Raw genomic sequence first — 25622 nt, 5'->3', positions numbered from 1 at the left:
CAGAGACTCTATCTTCTTGGACACCTTTTCTTGTAGGTGAAGTTGGCCTGACTCTCAAAGCTTTTATAACAAAATTTTTCATCTTTTAAGTCACACATTCACAGATACTACTACAGCATGCGATTTCCCCATAAAATGCAGGGAAGTAGAGTAGAAAAATTGTGGGGGTCATCTTTGGGGCTTCCCTGGTGGCTCAGTGGTAAAGAACCCATCTGCCAGTGCAGGAGATGCAAGAGACACAGGTTCAATCCCTGGGTCAGGAAGATCTGGAGAAGGAAACAGAAGCCCTCTCCAGTATTCTTGCCTGGGAAATCCCATGCACAGAGAAGCTGGTGGGCTACTGTCCATGGGGTTGCAAAGAGTCAGACACGACTTAGCAACTGAACAACAACAGAGTATAATTTTTATACCCTTAACTAGTAACCACATATGTTAGAAGTGAGAACCATCTCATTGAGGTATAGATATTGGGCGCTGAGCAAGGTGCTATCACTTTTTATGTGATTCATTTTCTCACCTAAATACTACCGGCCATTGAAATTCATGTCTCATCAAAATGACATGGACCTTTGAGATTTCTCAAGAAGAGTGGAAATAGGGAATGTCAAATATATGAAGGCAGGAGGAGAAGGGGAAGACAGAGGATGAGATGGTTGGGTGGCATTGCTGACTTGATGGACATGACCTTGAGTAAGCCCCTGGAGTTGGTGATGGACAGGGAAGCCTGGCGTGCTGCAGTCCATGGGGTCACAAAGTGTAGGACACGACTGAGTGACTGAACTGATATATATAAATCCAGGAGTCTATTGTAATACAAGTAAAACCTCTGGAGACTTAGCAGGGACAAGGTATCTAATATATATTAGCTGCTTTTATTGTATTTAAACATTGTCATCATCAATATTATCATGTGTGCAAGTCCTGTCCTTCTACAAAGTAGCTTTATGAGCTTGGACCAATTACCTCACCTCAGTGCATTTCAGAGGAAGTTAATCCTGTCTCTCCTATGCATTTCACTGAGGTGTCAGGGTCAAATTATATATATATATAAAATCATATATAAGCAAATGAAATAATATATGTTGTAAGTCAACACTCTTTGATTGTAGAGAGCTATATAATGGTTTATTGTTATAACCTCTGAATCATTTACTGAATACATGAAACCTTAAATAGCTAAACATTTTAATGAACTGTCAATATGATTTAAAGGAAGATACTTTAATGTTTGAGAAAGATTTAAACCTGTATCATCAATGTGACTGTATTAATAAATTGTAGAAGTCATTTTATTGCACAGTTAAATAAATAAGCTCAGAAATTTTTTTTCAGGGCCTGAAGGACCAAGACTTTTACCTTTAGATGAACACTGGTCTAATATGTTTATCTTCAGTTCAGTTCAGTTGCTCAGTCATGTCCAACTCTTTGTGACCGCATGGACTGCAGCACGCCAGGCTTCCCTGTCCATCACCAACTCCTGAAGCTTGCTCAAACTCATGTTCATTGAGTCGGTGATGCCATCCAGCCATCTCATTCTCTGTCGTCCCCTTCTCCTCTTGCCTTCAGTGTTTGCCAGCATTAGGGTCTTTTCGAATGAGTCAGTTTATCTTAGGGTACTGGAAATGACTTTTCTGGGTAAGCTTTAAGATGTTTGACATATGGACCAGAAAAGTGCTGAAAGAATGAACCTAAGACAGAAATCATTCTTAGCATGGCCTGTGTCCTCAGTGAGTCAGCAAACATCCCTTTCCTTCTCTTTCTATATTGCTATCTTTTTTTGCAGATTTTTTTTTTCTCTTCATATGGGGCGTGTAGAAATCTGGGGAAGAGCAGTATGAGATAGACTCTTGTCCGTCGTGTCTCAAAGTTGCATAAATGTATGTGTCTTTGAGATAGGCTCTGATGTAGTTGGGCTTCCCAGGGGGCGCTAGTGGTAAAGAACCCGTCTGCCAATGCAGGGGATATAAGAGACGTGGGTTTGATCCCTGGGTCAGGGAGATTCTCTGGAGGAGGCTATGGCAACCCACTCCAGTAGTCAAGAGTGTGAGAGTGGTGGGCTACACTCCATGGGATTGCAAACAGTCAACCACAAGTGAAGTGACTTAGCATGAATGCCTACAGGCTGATATAAATAGCCACATCAGTAAGGAAGGTGACATCCAGTGGGTTGTTTACCTCTGTTCTGCACCTCTGTTCATGCCCTCTGGAAAATGCAAGAGAATCCATTGTTAGGGAGGTCATTGATAGTATGTGTGCTTTGTGTCCTTAGCCATGGAAATTCCACTTTGGTTTGAGCAGTGCTGAGCCTGCAACCTGTTGGGAGTAGCAATGCAGGGGACAGAAGATAGTTGAAAATTGAAAGGACTTTAGTTCATGAGAAGGAAGTATGAGAGGCGTAAGATCCAACTCTTAGGGAGACAAAGTCAAGTGGAATCACAAATGTAGCTCTAACACAGAGCAATTTGTTTTACAAAGAAAGAAAGGGCATCTTATGTAAAGATTGAACACTGTGACAGACTGATTTGTATAGAAGAGACAGTGATATCTGGCCAAAGGTTTCTAATTACAGCCTTCTCTTGGCAGCCTTCTCTCGGCTAATAACTCTAGCTACAGATTTTCTTCGGGAAATGGCAGTTTTAGGGGCTTGTTTTTGAGGAAATAAATTATAAAACAGCTCCATTTTCAGCAAGAAATTTTTTGAAAGGGACTAGAAAAGATCATTTTTTAGCCAAAGTAAATAATGTAGGAAAAAGAAAACATAGAACTATTGGAAAGGAGACACAATACATAGTTTTTGTAGAAAATGTGATTTTATACTTCTGTGCTATTAGAACTATTAAGAATTCAATTAGCTGTTCATATAGATAATAATTACCACAGCTCAGTGGCTTTTGTGTGTAGCAATAAAATGTGAAAATATTTTATGAAAAAAGTATATTCAGAGTTGCAGCCCAAAATATAAAGCACTTAATAAAAAGCCTATTACAGTTTATAAAATAAAACTCAAACATGGAACAATGTGTGTACATTTCCTGAAAGTTTAATTAGAATGTCTCATTTAATTCCAATCTACGTTTCATTTAGAAGTATAAAGAAGTGAGCAATGAAAAATTTAAGAATAATGAGAGCCATGTCCTATCCAGAGAGTGAAGTGTGCTGTAATGTCACAGCAATTTAAACAGGGTGGTGCTGGCACAGGAATTGACTGAAAGTCAGGGCAACATAGGGGCTTCCCTGATAGCTCAGTTGGTAAAGAATCTGCCTGCAATACAATAGACCCGGTTCGATTCCTGGGTCGGAAAAGTCCCCTGGAGAAGGGATAGGCTACCCAATCCAGTCTTCTTGGGCTTCCCTTGTGGCTCAGCTGATAAAGAATCCGCCTGCAATTCGGGAGAACTGGGTTTGATCTGGATTCCCTTCGGTCTGGCCTGGAGAGAATTTCCATGGACTGTACAGTCCTTGGGGTCACAAAGAGTCAGACACGACTGAGCGACTTTAACTTCACTTCACAGGGGAACATAGCAGGACCTCTGGGTGAGCCCCAGGGACAGTGGTTTGCAGTTCATTTCAGAGACCAGAAAAGTTCCCAGAAGCGCCTTTCGCCATTAGAGGGAGTAAGTGCTGGGGGTTCTGAGCACTCTCATCACTACCTCAGCAACAGCTTTGCTTTGCATACAAAGTCCCTTCAGTCCTGTCTGACTCTATGCGGCCCCATGAACTGTAGTTCACCAGGATCCTCTGTCCATGGGATTCTTCAGGCAAGAATACTGGGATGGGTAGCCATTTCCTTCCCTAGGGGAATCCTCCCTATCTAGGGATCAAACCCAAATCTCCTGCATTGCAGGCAGATTCTTGACCATCTGTGCCTTTTATATTGGGTTTCCACATTTTTATGTTGTTTTCACATCCAGAAGCATTTTCATTGCCCTAATTGTAATATATGGCAGGAGATGCCTCACTAACCGTAAACCATAAACTGGCTTATGAAACAAATTGTGTTGGGGAATCTTGACCTATATTAATAGTAGGTGGGGGCTTAAGTTAATTATTCACAAGGCTGCAAACAGATGCATTCTGGATTGATTGAGGGATTAAAAATGAAAGCATAAAATACAAGAAATATTTGTAGATAATTACCAACTCTCTGGATAAAAGGAATATCTAAACATAAGAGCAGGTAAAGCCACAATGGAAAAGTCACATAAGTAATTATGTGAAAATAGAATACTTTATGTGTCTTCATAAATATTCAAAAATAAGTAACATAAAGAATACAAATCTGTTATCAACATGCCCAATAGTGAATATTATTCTAATATATAAATAGCTTTTTACACATTAGTAAGAAAGAGATATCCCATATGGTATTCATTTGAAAAAAAAACTTTGTTCTCATTAGTATTTACAAAAGTATAATTAGAGTAACAATGAATTACAACTTATTTGACCTACCAAGTTGGCAAATATTGTGAAAAAGATAATATTTAATCCTGGCAAAGTTGTGGAGAGAGGCAGGTTCAGTTCTGCTTGGTGAGTGTATACATTGTTAAAATATTTTTCAAACAGTTGGCAGTGTATCAAGAGACATAACAGAGCTCATATCCTTTGACTCAATAATATTCTAAGAACATTACATTCAGTGTATTCTTTGGGAAATTATTTTTGGTCGTAAACTCACTAGCGCATTTTGTTTTCTATAATACAGGTATGAATTTGGATTTTTCCAGTTTTTTTCAATCAGAAAACAAGACTTTTAAAATTATCGTTGTCCATGGTGAACTCTAAAATTGGAATCGCTATATTTTGTCTTAATTGTATTGTTATTGCCCAAGACAGTTTGAACCTGTTTTGATTATCTGAAATATTTATTGGCTCTGTTACTAATCTTACTATGATACAGAATCTTAAAAATTGTATATAATTCCACTCTTCACTGCTCCATTGCATCCTTGACCCCTGTTTCTAAGAGGTAGGTACAAGGTGGAAAACAATTGGAAGAATATGTTAAATTCAGATTGTTACATAACCAGGAAGACATTTTCAAATGCTCATTGTATTTGAATATGTCAAGAAAGGTAATCCAGGAAGTATGATTTTTCAGGACTTAGGAAGCACTACACAGCCAAGACATTGACTCCTGGCATGTGTGAGTGCTTCCTCAGTCTAACGCTGGGGGCTGTAGTTTCCCTCTGACTGTGGCTTCTTCCCTCTGTTGTGTTTGAGTATGGCTGCCTGCTGGTCTGAATCTTGTCCCTGCCATGTGTCATGTTATTTCAGTGCTATCCATGTTATTGTCCCGTGAAAGTAATTTATCTCTATCTTGTTCTCTGAATGCTCCCGCAGCTAGTTCAGTGAAGCCTGTTCACACCCAGGACCCTCTCCTGCTCCGTCCCCTTTCTCTGTCTTGCAGGAGCTGAGGGTGGCTTCTGGTGTTGTGTGGCTTCAGCATTTCCTTCCTGCCTCTCATCCACTTCGCGATGTAATTCTTCGCACTTTTACTTCCTTTGTAGAGTAGGCTGTGATGTCATAGAGAAGGGGACAGGGCTATCCAAATTCTCTCAATTGCTGGGAGGAGCTGCCAAGGTGTGCTGAGGGGCCTGTACTCAGGAAGAGAAACAGGGCGTCCTCCACAGTGAGTAACCCCACTTTTGAGTGCACCCAACTTTCCATGAAAACCTTACCCAGTACACTGCCGTTTCCTCTTGCGCCCTTTCTAGATTTAACCAGTTTGCCTTTTGGACATTCCCAGTTCAGCTCAATATGCCTTCTTTCTCCCCTTTCTCCTTTGCCCGCTCTCTTTTCTGCCATCCCGTGTCTCTCCCCTCCAGCTTCCCTCTTCCTTGCTTGCTCTCATGTATGTGTGTGTCTGTTGACCTTCTGCCCATACCTTCTATGAGAGACCATTGTTCCCAGCATTGCCTGTCCCTGGGGGGTGATGCCCACCTTGTATCCAGTCCATGTGACCACAGCATCGCCTTTCAGTAACTCATGAGTATGAACTGTTCTACAATACTGACGGTTCTTTTTTATTTCAGAACTTCTGTCGGCTTTTTTGTTTCCATGTCTGTATCTTTCCTGCCTTTCTTTGTAACCTAATCTTTCCCCCTTTGCAGCTCTTTCATGCAGTTTCCTTCTTGCCTTTTTTAAGCCAATATTTTTACTCTTTGGTCCTCTTCCCTGCACCACTGTGCCTATGTTTCTCCCCCCCTCCCTTTGATAGTTTTCAGTCCATCCCTCCCAATAGTCTCCTCTCTGAGGACAGTTTTCTTCTTTCCTGTTGACATACTTGTTGCTACGCTCTTTCCAGTGTAGCCTGTTTCGATGTTCTTTAAAGAATTGCCATCTGCAACTAAGGGACTGACCAGACTGGGAAAACCGGGGACACTTTCTGGGAACTAGAGGCGAGAACAGAAAAGTGGCCTTAGTGGTGAGGAATGGCAGGCTGTGTATAATTCACTAGATAACCACAAGGAACAGAGCCCCAAGGAGCAGAAGCCTTGCCAGTGACCTTGCTGAAATTTAGCCATTGATCATAGAAGAGATCACAGAGCTCTTTTGAATATATTTGGAAGCCTTTTCAATTTAAAATTTGCCTGAAAACTTCTTGATTAATTCTCAATTATTATGATAATTCTGGTCTGATAATCATAGTGATCATAAATTAGGACTCTAGAATCATTAAGTTGTATAGGGCCATGACTTGTGCACAAACTCCTGTACAGAAAATTTAAGTATTGGGTTGGCCAAAAGGTTCATTTGGGTTTTTCCATAAGATGTTCTGCTGCTGCTGCTGCTAAGTCACTTCAGTCATGTCCGACTCTGTGTGACCCCATAGATGGCAGCCCACCAGGCTTCCCCGTCCTAGAAAAACCCAAATGAACATTTTGGCTAACGCAATAGGTGTCATCTACCCTTGGAAGAAGTCATTGTGGAGATATGTGTAGACTTGTTTTCTTGTCCCAGATGTGGTCCTCACAGCCCTTGTTCGTGAGTAGTGTGGGGACCATTGTTCACTGCTTTCACTGCATGTAGTTCAGTCCCGGGGTAAATAAAGAGCCTTGATTTCCAGGGCTGGTGGTCTAATGCCTGTGGAAATATTTAACTGTGTCCCATGTCATTTCCCATACTTTGTTCAAAAAATCTCCTCCATTCAAAAATAAGTAGGACAGATGGGGAGAGAAAGAAAATAGGACTCAGTTCATAAAGCTGAGATGGGCTGAACCGGAAGAGGAAGGGGGTTTACTTGAAAATGAATTGGAAAAGGCAAATGAAAGGAAACTGAGCTGAACTGGAAGACACACTGTAATGGGATACTTGGGTTTCTGTGTGCTTTTTCTCCATTTTGGCCACGAAGGGTTTTTAATACAGGGTTTTTTGTTGTTTTTTAATACAGAAGAAGTTGATCAGACTATGAATCCAGTGAGGTTATTTCTGACTAGTGCTTTGTTCTCTGCTGTTGATGGTATTCAGGCTCATGTTTCCAAGCTTTTAGAAATTTAGGAAACATTTTAACAGCCTGAAAACATGACTTTAACAATAAAATGTTAGCAATTTTAAATAAAGGAAATTATATACATTTACTAACTCGGTGTTTTTAGGTTTCACATTACTTTTTTTTGTGGTGTATGCCTTTGTGACATTTTTGCAGAATGGCCCCTGTATGTTGCAGAAATTGCCATAAATGCCCAGGAAAAAATTATATCCTATCACTTGCACACCTGACATGTATCATGTAACCTAATTTTGGCATAATAGCCCCTTCCCCTTTAAAATTTGCATGATTCACACACATTTTCATCTTGTATGCTTCTATGCAGTAATCTAGAAGTCTTATGTCTGTCTTTATTTTTTAGGCACTAGAGAAACACCCCAACTCACCAATGACAGCAAAGCAGATATTGGAAGTCATTCAGAAAGAAGGGTTAAAAGAAACAAGGTCAGTATTCATATTTACATTTTCTGTTTTCTTTGATTAACAATTGCTACTGATTGCAAAGCAACAGATGTATCTAGGTTTTGATGTTGTAGTTGATTGCGAATTAAGTAGCTACATGCGGATTCTTTGGTGACTGCCAAATATTTGAGTGACCCAAGATTTCCTTGAAACTACTTGTTCACTTAATAAATTAGACTGATAGAGAATGTATTTCATTAACAAGGAACAGCACTGTGTGAATTTGCCTATAGTTGGAGTTACTCATCTTTCTTGTAAGAGAAGATTTTTGTTTCTGAAAGTGACTACTGAAAGAGAAACATTTTACAGGCTTCACAGATAGATTCCAGGATGTAAGATGAGCTCATTCTGATAAAATTGAAATTGCCAGTGAATGTAGTTGAAAATTTAGCCCTCTTATATTTAGAATTACTCTACTTGGATAAATTATTGTCTTTTTTAAAAAAAAAAGTTTTATTGAGATATTCATATATCATAACATTTGCCCTTTGAAAATGTACAATTTGTTGGTTTCCAGAACATTCCCCAAAACTGTGCAATCATTACCGCTATCTAATTTTAGAACATTTTCACCACCCTAAGTGAACCCCATATCCATTAGCAGTCACTCCCAATTCCCTATTCTCCCCAGCCCCTGGCAAACACTCATGCACTACTGTCTGTGGATTTGCCTATCCTGGACATTTTGTATAATTGGAATTATACACTCTATAGCCTTTTGTGACTGGCTTCATTTAGCATCATGTTTTCAGAGTCCACCTGTGTGGTACCATGAATCAGTACTTCATTTCTTTTTGTTGCCAAATAATATTTTATTGAATGGATGTAAACTACATTTTCTTTATCTGTGGTGATCCTTTATTTTTGTTTAGTTATGAATTTTACAGTGTTGGCCTTATCCAGTAGTTTAGGGCCATATAAATGATATTACTCAAAGAGAAGAAAGGAATTTGTTATAAGGTAAAATAACCATAGAGCTGTCATATGTGTATCTACTCATTCATGTTACATAGAGTAAATTTTTTTAATTGTATGATGTTGCCTGCCTGTAAGTCATTGACAAGACAGTGGTCTCAGCTTGGCAAAAATTTAATCTGCTGAGTTACCTTTTGAATCTGGTAACTGAGATAGCATCTGCAGAGAGCAATCAATGTCCTCCCAAGACTAACTTTTCCTACAAAATTGGTGTTACCTGAAACTCGTTACTATAACCTGTGAGTCTCATTGGCTTCTAGCTGTTTAAAATGCATCTCTTGCAAGTTTTGCCCACGAACATCACAATTTAGTGGTATGAAGGACTCCTAGGCTCAGTTTTTCATCTCTGTTTTAGAGGCTTTATCTGCCTGTTCTGAAGAAAGAGCCCGAGCTAATGTAACTATAGTGTTTGCAATTATTGTTTCCCACAAAGTGGAGGTAACACTGGGGAGGAAAGTTGCTGACAGCGCCTAACAACTCTCTTAGAGGGGTCCCTTGCTTCTAAGCCAGACGTCATTATAAGGGGCTCAGGAACAAAACAGGGACACCTGGAAATTAATATTCCCCTGACTGCCTGTCCGAAATGTGTAGGCTATAGCCAGAAGAAAAGAAGGGGTACAAACCTGAAGATCTGAACCCCTGTTGAATGTGGGCTGAGCCAGCGCAGTCTACCAGTGCAAGCACTCGAAGCTTCTCCTATAAGCAGACACTTGAAATGTGTTCACCGCGATCCTCTCCACAGGAGTGAGCAGGCCACTATCAGCTGTTATGTACCTTGAGATATAAAACTCCTGTACCATGGCCATGAGCAGCATTTTAATTACACTTAACCATTGTAACAGCAATTTTTTTTTCATAGTTTTTTCAAGATGCTCGTCTTCCCAGAATGGTACATTAAAGGGCTTTAACTATATGTTAACAAACAAAACACAACTTCTTTAAAGAGTATGAAAATTGAAATGGAAAACATACCCTATTCCTCTGAATTCAACCCCTCTTCATCATCCCCGTCCTCTCTTATTGTGTCCTGTGAAGAAAAAAAAAAAAATGTCATTATAAGTACGGATGAATCTGTGTAGAACTGTTTAAAGTTACCTGCAAGGAATTCACAAGTTAAATAGGAAAGGGAATAGGCCAAGAAAGAGACCGTGGTTCTGTTTTAAGTTCTACTTTATAAAATCAACTCTGTGCAGAGGGCTTCACACTGTGCATTTTATGTCCCCGTTTCTTTCTGTCTCTTTGAATTCTCGCTCCTGTCAGTTGTGATGGTTCCTTACAACTGCTGTATCTGTAACCATTCTTCTTTTCTAGTGTGCTTATTAAAATCATCTCTAAAATAAAAGTAGTTCTCAGATTTTTGAGTTTCAACTTTCCTATTGTATATTGCTTTAGGGAACAGATTCTGACATTTATTTTTATTTTGTTACCTTTCAAATTCTTAAATAGTTTCCAAGTATTTATGGGAGCTGAGTAAATGAAGTGTAACTGTATCTGTTTTTCTTAAGTAAAGTTACATTTAAAAATTCCATCATCATAAGGTCAAGCATAGCTGTTTCATTTCTAGGTATTTATTAATGATGTGCTTTTCAAGATGTGCAGGCTTTCAGATATGCCTGATTAACTGCAGGGGAGTGACTGTGAAGGTTACTGATGCGCCCATAACCTCCCGGGGGTCTCTATGAATGAGAGGTCATGTTAGCGGCCCTCCCCCAGTCCACCACTGTGCCTGGCATTTCTGGAAGAGAGAAGATTGGCCCTTTATCCATCATCATTCCAATGCCATTTGTTTTAAAATAACGCCATTTCTTTCAAGAGCTGGGTTGTTGGGCAGTGGGGGGAGGGTTCTTCGTCCTGTGTGTCAGGCAGGTTTCCTATAACACTGGACCTCACTGGACTCTAAATTTGTCCTTGTTTGTCTTCCCGCTGCTCTGTGAACTCCTTATGGGGAGGGTACCCTCACACTCCTGGCACTCAGAAGATACTCAGTAAATATTTGTTGAGCAAACATTCTTCCTCAGGATGTTAACTTGCTGGTCCTCAGTGATCCCTTTGGCTTGCATTTAAAGTTAGAAGCTTCTTTTTGGCATTACAGGTTGTATTTTTTAATCCTATTTTTAATTGTTTTAATCAAAAAGAATCTACCAGTTTTGAGGGAATACCTTTAAATAAATGCATGCAGATCGCTTCTGACAGATGAGTGGTGAACACATGAGCTTATTGTGCCGTTGCCTGTTCTCAAACACTGTAGGTGCCTCTGGTTGACACTTAAAACTTAAAAAATAAACCAATAATTTTGGCAAAGCTGATGTTTTTGTTCAATAGATGTGATATTGTTCACTTATTTATTTTTGACATTTTATGGTACCTTTTCTTCTTTCCCAGGGACACTTCAAATTGCATAATTTTCATACAGACAGGATAAAAAGAGAACAGCTCTTCTATATCATGTTCTGTGTATCTTCTTCAAGTTATTGATGAAATGTGTAGTATTTGGTTGCACTGTATTTGGGAAAGCTAGACTGAAATAAGAATTCCCCATGTGGTTTTTAAAAAGGTATATAAATATAGTAAATTGTCAGAAGAACATACAGTTTTTGTTAGAGAAAATTAATATGATCATGGCAAGATCTCCTAGAAGTTTTTTTAAGGAAAATATATCTGGTAAGTTTTAATTCCCTTCTGTATAATAACATAGAAGATCTTTATCAATATAATTTTATTCTGGTCCATCTATATTGTACTTGCTTTACGGATTGAGTTATTTCCAGGCTTCTGTTACTTTGTGCTAATGAGTTGTCAACAGTTGATTAGACAGAGCTGTTCGGAATGCTTTTCACATGATCAGAATCTTATAATCAGTCAAAGAGCCATGTTGCTTGCACAGAGAGGATAGAAATGTACATATTCTAGACTGCAGCTTTTATGGATGGATATTTGATATTCCTGTTTGGACTGCTTGGCTAAACATTCCCACTTCCTGAGGGAGAGAGGGTGCTACTGTGGACTCTAGTCTTGTCTGCAGTAATTAAACATATGTTCATAGAAAAAGAGAAAGCAACTGCGGTGACTGTGTTGGTTTGGATGACTTTGGGGGTTGCCTTGCCCTGATTCTGATTTTCTGCTTTTGGCTTGCTTATTCAGAAGTTATAATTCCTTTACAAAGGGGACTGAGGGAGTTTTGATGCCCAAGGATATGTTTTTCTCTGCTGATGTGATTTTTAAAGCAATGCTTCCAGAGAAACATATGCTGTTTTAGTGACACATCCAGGAGCAGTAGGTCAAGGAATGAGGTCTGTAGCTTTACCTAGTGAAAGGAGGGGCCCCATTTGTCAGTGGGGGTAACTGGTTATGTGCCCAGCATTATTGTTACAAGATACCGGTCATTAATGTAGCATAAACTGTGATATAGTTGGCATATTATTTGATAGTAGGTAAATAGTTTTCTAACGGAGGTGAGGCAGTCTTAAAATAATGGTCAAAAAATCATAGCACAATTAAAAAACCCTCTGTTGGGTTAGGGGCCGGGCAATATTTATAAGGTACATTTATTTTTTAAAAAAGATTTATTTATTTATTTTTAGCTACACTGGGTCTTCGTTGCTGCTCCTGGGCTTCCTCTAGCTGTAGAGAGCAGGGGGCTCCTCTCTCATTGCATTGTGTGGGCTTCTTATTGGGGGGGCTTTTCTTATTGCAGAGCACAGGGCCTTCAATAGTTGTGGTGCACGGGCTCAGTAGTCACAGCTCCCAGGCTCTAAGAGTGCAGGCTCTGTAGTTGTGACATGGGCTTAGTGGCTCTCTGGCATGTGGGATCTTCTTGGAGCAGGGATCAAACCCAAGTTCCCTGCACTGGCAGGCAGATTCTCAACCATTGGACCACCAGGGAAGCCCTGTAAGGTACACTTTTACAATACTATAGATGCCTTACTTCAGGGAAAAAAAAAATCTATGTTCGATTTCATCAACCATTTACAGGACAGCAACCTATAATTACATATCACAATAGAGACATTTGAAAAACTTTATAAATGATCTCTCTCATGCTTGGTATTACTCAGGACGTTGACATATTTTTGATTTTGTAATGTGGAGCATGCAGTTGACAACCCAAGATTTCGTAATTATCCTGCTATCAGTGAGAACTTTTTATTCCCCCTGGGGATTCTGAGACTAAATTTGTTGTTCGCTCCTGTCTTAAGGTCTTCCATGTTTTCTGTTTTGCAGGCTTTGTCATGATATTCTGAAATAAGGGTCTTCACTTTGTACTGTGGTTTATTAAAGATGTTGCATTTTTCCAGGGGGATAAAATGTCAAAAAATTCCATTAGCATGTACAGTGACAAACAATAAAATTCTTTGGCATTTCTCTTGGTGAGATTTATGTTTCTAATTAGTGCTATAGGAGATGCTTCTTACTCACTGCTAAAATGTTTTGTCTAAAGATAAGAAAGAAACACAAATAATTTCAACTGCAAAATAAATTCTGATTTCCAGACTCCATGTTGACATCGCCCCTTTTGTACTGAAATGATGGTCTAGTTTGTGTCAGGGCCTTTTAGAATTACAGTGTTAACTCACAGTGTCACCCTGCCGTGTGCTAACATCTAATTCTCTCATTGTGTAAATGGTGTGCACACTCAGCTACTTAGAAAGGAATGAAGGAGACAGTGATGTTATTAATCAGAATCATAGAAAAATCATATGTAAATCGTGTATTTATATGGGTATCTAGGTGTGTGTTCATGAGAGTATGTAAGCAAGCCTTTAGAATAGTTTCTCTCTTAGTTGACATAAAATTTTACTTGTCGTTACTTAGATTACAAATCTCAGTCGGGATCATTCCTAATTCTCTTCTCCCATTCCCCTCATGGCCAGTTGGTTCTTGGTTAGTGTTAGTTCTGTGTTCTAACTACATCTTTCTTTCTCTCTATTCCTAGTCTTTGCCATTCATTCTTTGCACTTAAAAATTTTCAGCTAGATTAATACAGTGTCTTCTTAATTCATCTCTTTAAATCTGGTCTCCCCCTTTTTAAATCTGTTTTTTTGCTTAACAACTACCCCATTTATAGTAGCATTTCTTAACTGATAATCCAAAATAATGCAGAGAATATATTGTACCTAATAAACTATGAGTCAAAAGCTGTTGTTGGTTGTATGTTTGGATATAATTAGATGAGATCAGGCGTGGTACTTTTTTCTAGTCACATGGTATCTGAAGAAACACATGCTATTCTGATAATGTAGGGTTTATGATATGAATGATGAATGCATACATTATACCTTACATTTAGATATAAGATTTGGAATTTCTAATTTGGTCATTCTTACAAACATTTGGTTCTTCCCCAAATACATCACTTAAAATGTTGTTTGTTAGAATTGTGTGCCTTGTGCACAATTAATTAGTTTTAGATTAAATGGTATAAAACTGATTAAATAAAAATTCGTAATTTATATGTGGGTATCATTGTTTAAAAGCAAAATCTCTCATGATTATGATAATCTCTCATAATTAAACTTTTCTTAAAGTTCCTTCTTTTTATGATGACACAGTGATTGGAATAATTCTTCAAGGGGATAATATGATTATATATTACTGTGGAAGCATTTCCTGAATTAGGTAAATAATTGTGTGAAACATTACCCTACAGGGTCAAATTTCAACTCTTCAGCCCAGCCCTAATCAACCTGGACTTTGGCAGTTTTAAAGCCTTTGCAGTCACGCTTTTGATGTTGCAGCCACAGTTGACTACAGCTGACCCTTGCACAGCTTGGGTTTTAGAAATTTGTGGATCGACTTATACACAAATATTTTTCAATAGTAAATCCTACAGTACTACACAATCTGTCATTGGTTGAATCTGCAGACATGGAAGAACTGCAAATACAAAGGGCTGACAGTGAATTATATGCAGATTAATTTCCATGTTGCTCAAGGGTCAGCTGTACTTCCCTTTGCTGTGAAATTTCTCCCAGCACCTTTTTGTAATTTGCAAAGCAGAAGTAGGGCCTGTGAGACGGTAGTAAGCAATGTTGTGTCTGCGTGTGTCACACACTTCTGGTAGTTTTCACATTGTTCCGTAAGACTGGATTACAGAATGGAAAGGAAGCAGTATTCAGGCAGAAAGCCTCAAACCAGTGGAATAAATTTGCATCTGTACCCCTCCTGGTTCCCAGACTGAGGTCGTAATAGCAGCGATTGGTTACTGTGCCCTGGCTGCCATAACAAATCATCACATGCTGGGCGGCTTAAACAACAGAACTGCTTTTTCTCTCTCATAGTTCTGGAGGCTAGAAGTCCTAGATGCAGGTCCATCAGGATAGGTTTCTAGTGAGGGCACTGTTCCTGGCTTGTAGACAGCCAGCTTCTCACTGTATCCTCACATGGCCTTTTCTGGGTGTGTGTGTGTGCAGAGGGAGCTAGAGAAAGCTCTTCAGTGTCTCTTCTTCTAAGGACACTCCCATCAGATCAGGGCTCCATCTATATGACCTCTTTCAACCTTAATCCCTTCCTGAGAGATAACCATCCCTCCTAGCCACATTGGAGACGAGAGCTTCAACACAGGAATTGTGGGATGGGGTGCACACACATTCAGTCTACAAGAGTCTTTCAGAACGTGGGACTTTACGTTTCTAGAATTCATGGCATACCATAGAATTTTTCTAGAATTTTGAGTATCTGATTCAACTTGGAAGTTATTCGTAACAGTGTGCTTAACACTGTACTGCGCTTCTGTCATTACAGACTCCTAATATGTGTGTTCATATGTTATTCCTAACATATAAACTGATAAAATACTTGGCTTAACTTGCCTGTTCAAATATAATGTATATAGTCACATAACATAAATTGATTTGGATTTTATTTGAAGCCTTTGGTAAAAATAGCTGTGGTGACTGCACATAACCCTCAAGGCATCAATATTCACTAAGGTATGCAATTACAGCTATGAAATGGCCATTTCTTAATACAACATTTTATTCTGTCAAGCCTTCTTTCTCCATTCTTCCAAATAATTGAACAAAAGAGGTAATTTAGGTGATTTCAGCTTTATCAAGATCTTGGTATAATTTATTCCAGAAATACTGAGCACTCTATAAACATTTCAGTGTGGAATAGGAGCAGAAATGGATATAAAATTATATTGTATTTGAGTCTTTCTAAGTATCCTATGCAGGTGAAAATCTTTTGGACGAAATACCCGTTTCACTGGGGTATTGTTATTTAATTTTTTTCTAGGTGGTGGTTTTCTCCTTATCTCCTCATTTCATTGCTTCTGCTCTTAATTGCCACATGCTTAAATGATTTTAGTTTTGCTTCCATGTTTTGAACTTGACAACATAATTCAAATGCAAAACAGTTGATATGCTGACATGAGGACTTCTTTTTATAGTTGATTTGTTTTCAGAGGAATAAAAATCATGACATTTTGTTAAGACAGGTTTTCTAAAAGCTACAGTGGATAATTCCTTAGACAACGTCCTAGTTCTTTCAGGACAATTAAGGACTATATATCCTACCTACCTCCTGAATGTCTTATACAGAATCACATGGATAATTTTCTGAAATTCAGATGATTTCTATTAACATTTTTTAAAAAGTTAGTTAAGCCCTGCTTTAGGTGCTGGACGAGGCTTGTATTTGGGCTCTGTTCTCTCTTCAGTTTGTTGGTGACTGTCTTCTGGCCAGGGGACTCACGCATGTGGGTAGATCTTTTCCAGGTGTTTATTAGTCAAATAAAAGAACATCAGAGAAAAGAAAACAAGTGTGGACATCGATAAGTTAATCAAATACCTATCAAGGGTGTCCTTTTTTGCTATGTAAAATCCGGGGGTTTTGTGGAAGCTTTAAGGCATATCCTCATTCCAATAACATTTATTAAGCATATGCTATATTCTTGAGATCGTGGAAGCTGCTGAATTCATAGATGAATAAAATGAAGTTCCTTCTTTTGAAGATTTAACAATGTGATTCCAAACATTCTTCTCTGAATCATTCAATTACATCTTTTAACCTCTCCTCTGTGGAGGATGTCTTCAGCATAGAACATAATGGGTTTTTATTTTTTATTAAAAAAGCTAAACTTAGGAATTTCTAAATTCTTTATAAAATATATGATATTCCAACCTATCAAGAAGTATTGTCCTTCCATCACAAACATAAGCTCATCAAAGATAGGAACTGCATCTATGTATCCATTAATTTATTTTACCTAGAGCTGAGATACCATGCTTACTGTAGCATGTCAAGCAGATTAATGAGTAGGGGCTTGACAAGTAAAAGAATACCTAATTGTTTTTTTTTTTTTATAATTTACTTTTATTAGGCCCAAGAGTAAGGACTTGACATGAGTTATCTTTTTAAACAGGTGGGTGATAGATATTATATTTCCCATTTTACAGATAGGGAAACTAAGGCAGATGAGGTTAAGTAACTTGAGATAGTTCATTTAGCTAGCAGGTGACAAGTCTGGAGTTTGATATCTGATTCAAATTGCACTTAATCTTTAAAAATATTTGTTGGCAGGATAACATTTTGTTTTTAAAAGTATTGTTTGTATGAGTCTATCAAGTAAATACTCCCCCCACCCCAACCCCCACTCCCTTAGCAGCTGCAGCTTCTCTGGCTAACTGTTGATTGTCTATATATGTGTATAAAATTCACTGAGATTTAAGTCAAGCCTGTAGATAGGTGTGTTGAGACTCTCAATTTAGAGCCTATTTGTAAACAGAGTTGAAAGAATTTTTAAAATTCCATTTCCATCACCCAGATTTGGAAGCTTCAAAGCCTTTCCCAAACTTTACCTGTTACGCTTGTCCAACATGAAGTGGGAGGGTGGGTGATCTTTAGTGAAGGCTGGGGCTTATGGGTAGCAGCAAGATGTATTTGCATTGTAACTCTTTGCTGTTTTATCTGGAAGATGATGTCATAAGGTGGGATACATACTTTGGATAATGGAAGAACCACGGCCTCCATAGGACTCTTATTGTTTTGCTGTCGAAGTTGGACTTATAGATTGTTTCTGGGGGAATTGTTTCACTGTGGCCAAAGCATATTGCTAACAAAAGACAGTTTTAGAAAGTGGTAGTCACTATTTTTACGAAATAACTGAATGAAAATAGATGAGACTGACTAAACCATGGGGATGGAGGATGCTGTTATTAACATTATTCTTTTTTAAGATATGCATCTAGGGAAAGAAAAGAAGGTGCAAGTGAATAGTTGAGTATGGTCAGGACTAGCATCACTGCATTCTTTAGAACATTTTCTTAAGCAGACCAGTCAGATAAACTTTACTGTTATTGGGAATCTATGTCATGACCACTTATCCATCCTCTCTCATCACATTCATCCATTGTATTTCTACTGGGAGGTATAAAAACACCACTCATACCTTTTTACTTTTATTGCTCATTTTTACAAAAGACAATTGTAAAATTTCCTGGTAGAGCACTTTCTCCATCAGACCACTGCAGATAGCCCAAATCTGTAATTTCATTCCTCTCTAACCAGTCTGCATGAAATACAATGTGTGCAATGATGATTTTTCAATTTGTTGCTTAATTTGCATTTGTTGAAGGTGACCTACTGATTGCTAGATATAGAAAAATATCACACATGAAGATTTGTTGGAATACATTGTGGCTAGTGGGATAGTCAGTTGCTCAAATCCTGAATTCTGAAGAATAGAGATCACTTTGGAATCACCCTGCATCTTCATGCCAAGAAGGAAAGTGCTGCATCAGGTATACAGAAAACACTATTTGACAGGCGAGAATTCTACCCCTGAACCACTAATGCTAGACAGTACTATTTGGAATTACTTAGAATAGTTGTTTTTATTGCCCATTTCTTTTACTTGTCCTTAATGTTGAAAGTATGAACTTGGATTTTAAAATTAGGATTTATTTTATTGTTTTTAAGCACCATCCTTTTGAGTCAAGCCACTGAAAACTTTTAGTTTTCAAAGTGTTATAAATCATTTTGTTAGGTACAGTGGCATGTTCTTTTTTCTCTTTATTTTTTATTAATGTATTTATTTTTAATTGAAAAATAACTGTTTTACAAAATTGTGTTGGCTTCTGCCATGCATCAACATGAATCAGCCATAGATATACATATGTCCCCTCCCTCTTAAATCCCACCCCCCACCTCCCTCCCCATCCCACCCGTCTAGGTTGTCACAGATCACTTTGTTTGAGCCTCCGTGCATCATACAGCAAATTCCCACTGGCTGTCTATTTTACCCATGGTAATGTGAATGTTTCCATGCTATGGAATGTCTCAATGTGTCCCACGCTCTCCTTCATTCTTATCTCCTTTTTTTCCTATGAAAGGGATGGCATATTGTGAAATGATGTCTGTAGAATTTTGAGTAGGAGCATCTGATTATCTAAATTTTAAACCTAGTCTTTTCCTTACCCAATTTTCTACCACCTGGTGACCCAGGCGATTTCCAGCCTTTATTAGAAGTGTTTCTTGTGGTAAGAGAGTAACAGAATTCCTAATTCCTAGAATCTGAGGAGTTAAAGGTACACGCTCAGTCGTGTCTGACTCTTTGCAATGCCATGGACTGTCACCTGCTGGGCTTTGCTGTCTATGGAATTTTCCAGGCAAGAATACTGGAGTGGGTAGCCATTAGACCTTTTGGTAAAATCAGGACTAGTTTACACAAAGGGCCATTTGCTGTGGTCATTACTCTCCCAGTTTTTAGGCATGCTTTTGAGAATTTATTTGAAAGCAAGCCTCCTTAAAAGAAGGGCATTCAGAGCAGCATTACGATGCAATCTAAGATGTGAATGAAGTTTAACTCAGAACAATAACATTTTGTTCCTGTTAAGGACTTTGTAGATCATATCATCTTAAGCTTTTATTTTACAAATCAATAAACTAAGGCTTAGAGAAGATGAATTGTCCACTGTAATAGAACTAGTAAATATGTGACTCATCTTAAAACTTAGAAGAGGATGATCATTTCAGAATTTGAGAAGAATGATGTGCAAAAAGCCCAGTAAAGTACAGACCACAAACACACAAAAAAGAATATAAATCTTCTATTCTAAGGTACTATTAGAAAGGACATGTCTTTCAATCGATTTTCCTGAAGTGATGTGTTTTCATTGATCCAGTCACCCTCTATTACCCGGTTTTATTTGCCTCCAATAGTACATATTTTGGCAGGGGACTGGGGTGCAAGAGAGAATGTTCTGTAATTTATACTTCAGGTGGTTATCTGGTATTCTTGATTCTGGACTCATTGGCTTTCAGTTACCATCAAGACTTTACCCAAAGAAGGAGTCTGAGAAGAACAAGGGAAAGGGTTGTGACTGCCTTTCACTCCTGCCTTTGTGGGTTGACATAGAGAGCCAGTGAGCTCAGTAAGACACGATGGCATGGATCGTTTTATTGAACATGCTTATTCCTGTTATTCTTTAGAATGTCTATAATATAAGTAATTTGTGAAGCAAGGGTAAATAGATTTGCCTGCAGACAATTTGATGCACACAGGGCATCCAGCCTCTATTTTCTCTTTTCCTTTTAGACTCTTGCAGCCTGCTCTGTTTCTTCATTCACATCATGGTAATATATTTATGTTTACTTATTAAATTTTCCTCTCTTCTCTATAAAAAATGAATAGAAATATTTAAAGATAATCAAAATAAAATTGAGAAGTCTAGTGGGTAAATGGAACATTGCCAACTAATGTAAACTTACAGTAAAAATCTAGTTTTCATTTATTGATTCTTTTTCTGGGCATTAACAACTCATTTGACTTTTCTTTATAAATGGATCTTTAGTATATAAATATAGTATGAAATATATGTAATGATTATTTCATGGATTAAATGAAGTTAAAGCCAGTAAAATTTGAATCTGTCAAAGTTTTTTTGTAATGAATGCCTGATCTGTTGTTTTATTCTTCACTTGTAATAGTATTGATCTCTGACCTTTCCACTGTTTAGGGGTTATCATATAGATTCAAATTTAAAAATAGATTGAAAGCCTATTATGACAACTGCATATTGCTGATTATATAAATCCTTTGTGAGTAAATATTTTCAGATTGTTTTTCTCAGGTTTTGAGAATACTTTTAATTTGCATTTATTTATCCTTCCCTGATAGCTCAGTTGATAAAGAGTCTGCCTGCAGTGTGGGGGACCTGGGTTTGATCCCTTGGTTGGGAAAATCCCCTGGAAAAGGGGACGGCTACCCGCTCCAGTATTCTGGTTTGGGTAATTCCAATGGATTGTATAGTCCATGGGTCACAAAGAGGTGGACACGACTGAGTGACTTTCACTTTCATAGCATAGATATTTATACAAGCTAGTATATAGGTTTGCATGGGTTTCATGGAGTCCCAAAATAGGTGGTTGATCAAATAAAACTTCATTTCTCACATTACAGTCTGAAGGTGGGGCGTCCCAGGAATGATGGGATAGCTTTGTTATATCAGGATATGCAAGGAGCCAGGGTCCTTTTGTCTTATTGCTCTGTTGTCCCTAGGATTGAGTCCTTATCACTATGGTCTGACATGATTGCCACCAAATCCGTGTTCCAAGCAGCAGGTAGAAGAGGTAGGCACAGTCCCTCTGTAGATACATTTTAAGTGTTGAGTGCATCCATTTTCCTCATGTCCCATTGACCAGATATATATTTACAGTTAGCAGAATGGGAAACAGAAGAGTGTAGTCTGTCGCAGGAAGCATGTTCCCAGCTAAAATGTGGGAGTCTTAGCTGTAGGGAAAGGTAACTTAAGGGGAACAACTATTAGCCTTTGTTGTATCTATTTTTAATAAAATCTCCTGCTTAGACTTGGTTTAGTTAAGTATATAATGTAACTTGTGACAGTTGAAAAAATTACCTATATATTTGACTTTATGCAGACATTAACATATATTTTCAACTCTCTGACTCTAGACAGCCTGTTATGAACTTCACTATTTCTTGTCCTCTGCCCCCTGCCTCCAGAGCCCAATTCACCTGTCATATACCACCTCCTCAGTGAAGAGTTCTTTAGCTTTAATTCATCATTTTATCCTTGTTGTCTCTTTATAGCATTAATACATCTATGCCTTTGTTGTAGTAGCTAATAAACTATCTCAAATTTTCTGTTGTTATAACAGGACTGCAGTTTTTGTCCCATTGATCCTTCTCTTCCCCATAGTGCCCTTCATATAATAGACTCATGATATTTTCTGATTGGAAATTTGAATTCTAGCTCTATTTCCATTTCCAATGAAATGTGTTATCCTGGATAAGTCACTCAGTCTTTTTTGTTTTCTTTTTTTGTCTTTTCTCTCCAGTGAAATAGGGAAACTTATGGATCTGTATTGTGTATTATAGGGCTGAAATGAGGATAAAATACTTTTTTAAATGTACTGTCAATCATATGTTTGATTTGTGAGATTTCATACCCTAGTGCATTAGTAGTACTTTAAAAAAATTAATCAAGATGGAATGGGTTATCAAGTAAATTTGTATTTGACCATATTTCACAGTGATATTTTGGCACACTGGTGCTAAAAGATTCATATTTCACTAAGAAGTATATAATATTATTGAATGGGCTTCCCAGGCAGCTCTAGTGCTACAGAATGTGCCTGCATGCTGTATTATTTAATACATAAGTTTTAATCTAAAAGTTCATGAGAAGTTAGCAAAGGGATTCTAATCAGTTTGTGTTCTTAAACTCAGATTCAGTGATTAGATTTAAAACCACTGTTACCTGATGAAGCGGAGCCCGAACTGTTTTTAGTATGATGCCTGCCAGTGACTAATTTTGGTATTCCAGGATCGAGGATTTTCCCAGTTTACAACATACCAGTGGGTAGATTGTTTTTCATTAAATGAAATGCTTTGAGGACGATCTTATTTGTAACTAAAGAGGTGTATTTCTGTATCTTGCTCTCATGCTTAGACCACTTGGGCCACTTAGCCTTTTGAATATACAATATAGATGTACTATTTCTTCTGCTTTTCCACTCTCCAAATTTTATGTTAACATGTCATATCCTGACAGTACCTCCTGCTAATTATCTAATTGGTATGTTTTGGGGGAAAAAAAAAGATGTGTCTCGGAGTCCTGTATATTTGTACTATCATCCTAATTTTGTTTGGAATTTGAGAAGTTTCACATATGCAAAATGATATTTTGAAGAAGAGACTTTAGTAAACATAGCTACTCTGCTATCTCCGAGGAGGTCTGCATTTAAGTATGTGGGAATTATTAATTTCTAGGAAAACTCTACATCATTATTTGTATGCTTCTGTCATTAAGGATCTCATAGCTTTGGCTTGGTTAGTAGTTACTGAACTTTCCTATAACACTAGGAGTTTATTCACTATACTGAAATATTTCTACTGTCTGTAAACTAAATACTATAGGATAGAATATATTTTACTTTAGAGTAGTGATCTTTTTTTTCCAATATTCTTGTAAATTACACATATGCTAATACCTTAGCTTCTGTTTGTTATTACCATCACTGCCGGAATAATAGCTGTTCATCATTTAAGATGTGGATCACCTCCTCTGGAAACTTTCTCCTCGATTTCCAGGCAGAAATATGGTCCCTTCTTTTATATTACAAGAGAGATTTTTAAATGTAACTTTATCACAATTCTTTTAGTTTCTGTGTCTTTCTCTCAACTAAGCTATGAATTCCAAGACAGCTAGTGACATATCTTACTCATGTTTGCACATCCTATATAGTCCTTAGATCATGACAGACATCTCAGTGAATATTTATTTTCTTGAACATGTATTACTTATAGACATTGTTATCTTAGATCTGTAAATGGGATGGTTTGAGAAGATGCTTATACTTACTATACTTGCAGACCCACAGATTATGCATAAGAGGGGCAATATGTCATATACAAGGACTTAAAATTTTCGGAGGAAAAGCATTGTATTTTGCTAAGCACCAAGAGGACTGTATGTCTGAGCTAAGCAACCAAGGGATCTGTTGCTTTCAGTGTAATATTTTCTGAGTCCTTTGTGTAGGTGATCCATTCCACGTTTTCTTTATGAGAGACATGTCATATTTTATGAGATACAGTGAAGTTAGTGGAGAGTGTCCAGAAAAATATAATGACTGTCATGTTCGGTATAAATCTCAGATCCAGGCCTGTCGACGACGTTTCTGGATATTTCACATCAATGGAATAATTGACTTGAGAACCGAAGTATATACCGAGTGGGCAGGGGAAACAGTACACCAGATGGGCATCACCACATTTTTTAATTTTAGTAACTGGCAAGGATGGGATGAGTCTGGCCAGTAAAGTAAATGAAATGGAGATTAGAAAACAGAATTTTATTAATTTCAAATGGAATTATATATGATGAGCATCTTATAGGTAGCCATTTGCTTGATTCAGATCATTTAGGCTAAGCACATAGAAAATAACGCTGCGGTGATTTAACCCATTTTTAAATTTTATTTTAGACACACACTGGAGATAGAGAAGCTTAGTAAAATACTGTAATGGCATTGAAAGTTTTAGTTTTAAGTATTGTTTTAGGAGAGAAAGGGACAAGTGACAAGGAAATCGTCTTAAATCTTGTAATAGAAGTCTCAAGAGGATAAAAATAGTAGATTATCTGTTTAAACTTTGAAAACTTTATATAATGTCAGTTTCTACAAACGCCTGTTCATTAAAAAGTGAGGAGGAAAATTGGTATTTTTAAAGTTAGTTTGTTCTTGTTCTTTACCATATAATACCTCTTGGGGCTCATTGATCATTTTTTTTAATAATTGCTACCATTAAAGTTGTTGTTCATTCAAAGGCTGCTGGCTGTGTCTACATAGTGAGCAAATGTAGTCAGTATAGACCTCCTGCATCAGTAGAGTCTGGTAATGCAGTCAAGGCAGTGGTAGGCAGGATTACAAAAGTGGGATGTGTGGTGGGTGACCACACAGTGGGATTCAGGAGGAAGAAGGCACCTTGGTAATACCAAACAAAGCATCAGTGGTTCATATGGCATTGCTTTCCCGCCTCCTGAAAAAGTCAAGATATGTTGTTGTTGTTGTGTTTTGTAAATACTGGAAGAGCTTGATCCTATGTACCAAGCTTAGAAGACTAGCCTTGGAAACCAATATTGTGTTTTCTCTTTCCCCTTCAGGACAAAGTATGTTCCGTTTGGGACCGCCTCAACCACCTTACCAGGCAGCACCAGGTCTTCATATACTCTCAGTTTCCCTTCTACTGTGGAAAAGATCTTTCCTTGAATGTTCATATTTTCACCTTGAGAAGGCAATATATGTGTTTAGGAGGGGTTAAGCAGCTGTTCATAAATGTGACGTAGGAGAAGAGTGGTTTGTGGGAGTTTTACTATATATACACATATATAATATTTTCCAGTCTGGTTTCAGACCCCGGCATGGCTTGGAGACAGCGTTGGTGTGTATGAAGGATCTTCCTCGAATGAAGGATTTGGGACAACTTTCCATGATGATTATATTAGAGCCTCAGCTGCTTTCGTGTTGGTCATGAGGTGATGCTGAACCGAATGCTTGAACTAGCAGGAGTGGCTGGGATTGCGTTGGAGTGGTTCCGTTCATTCCTTCCGGGTAGGTACCAGATAGTGATGTTGGGTGAAAACGGACATCGAGGGTCCCCTGTATGGAACCCTGACGTTGTCACTCATTCCCCGGTTCATGTTTAGTGGGTGTGAGGAGACAACTGGCC

At 38.0% G+C, this 25622-nt stretch overlaps 1 protein-coding gene across 1 annotated transcript in view; it reads left to right on the top strand.

The window, feature by feature from the left end:
* Positions 1–25622, top strand: part of ASXL3 (ASXL transcriptional regulator 3) — a 196486-nt gene that overhangs the window by 26013 nt on the left and 144851 nt on the right. Inside the window, exon 2 of the mRNA XM_069568932.1 lies at positions 7854–7936. Within this exon, the coding sequence (XP_069425033.1) occupies positions 7854–7936 (83 nt within the window). The remainder of the gene's footprint in view (positions 1–7853; positions 7937–25622) is intronic.

This window comes from Ovis canadensis, chromosome 23 (genome assembly GCF_042477335.2).
Source record: "Ovis canadensis isolate MfBH-ARS-UI-01 breed Bighorn chromosome 23, ARS-UI_OviCan_v2, whole genome shotgun sequence".
Classification (NCBI taxonomy): Eukaryota; Metazoa; Chordata; class Mammalia; order Artiodactyla; family Bovidae; genus Ovis; species Ovis canadensis.
The sequence above is the reverse complement of the archived record's forward strand: the minus strand, read 5'-3'. Positions and strand labels throughout refer to the sequence as shown.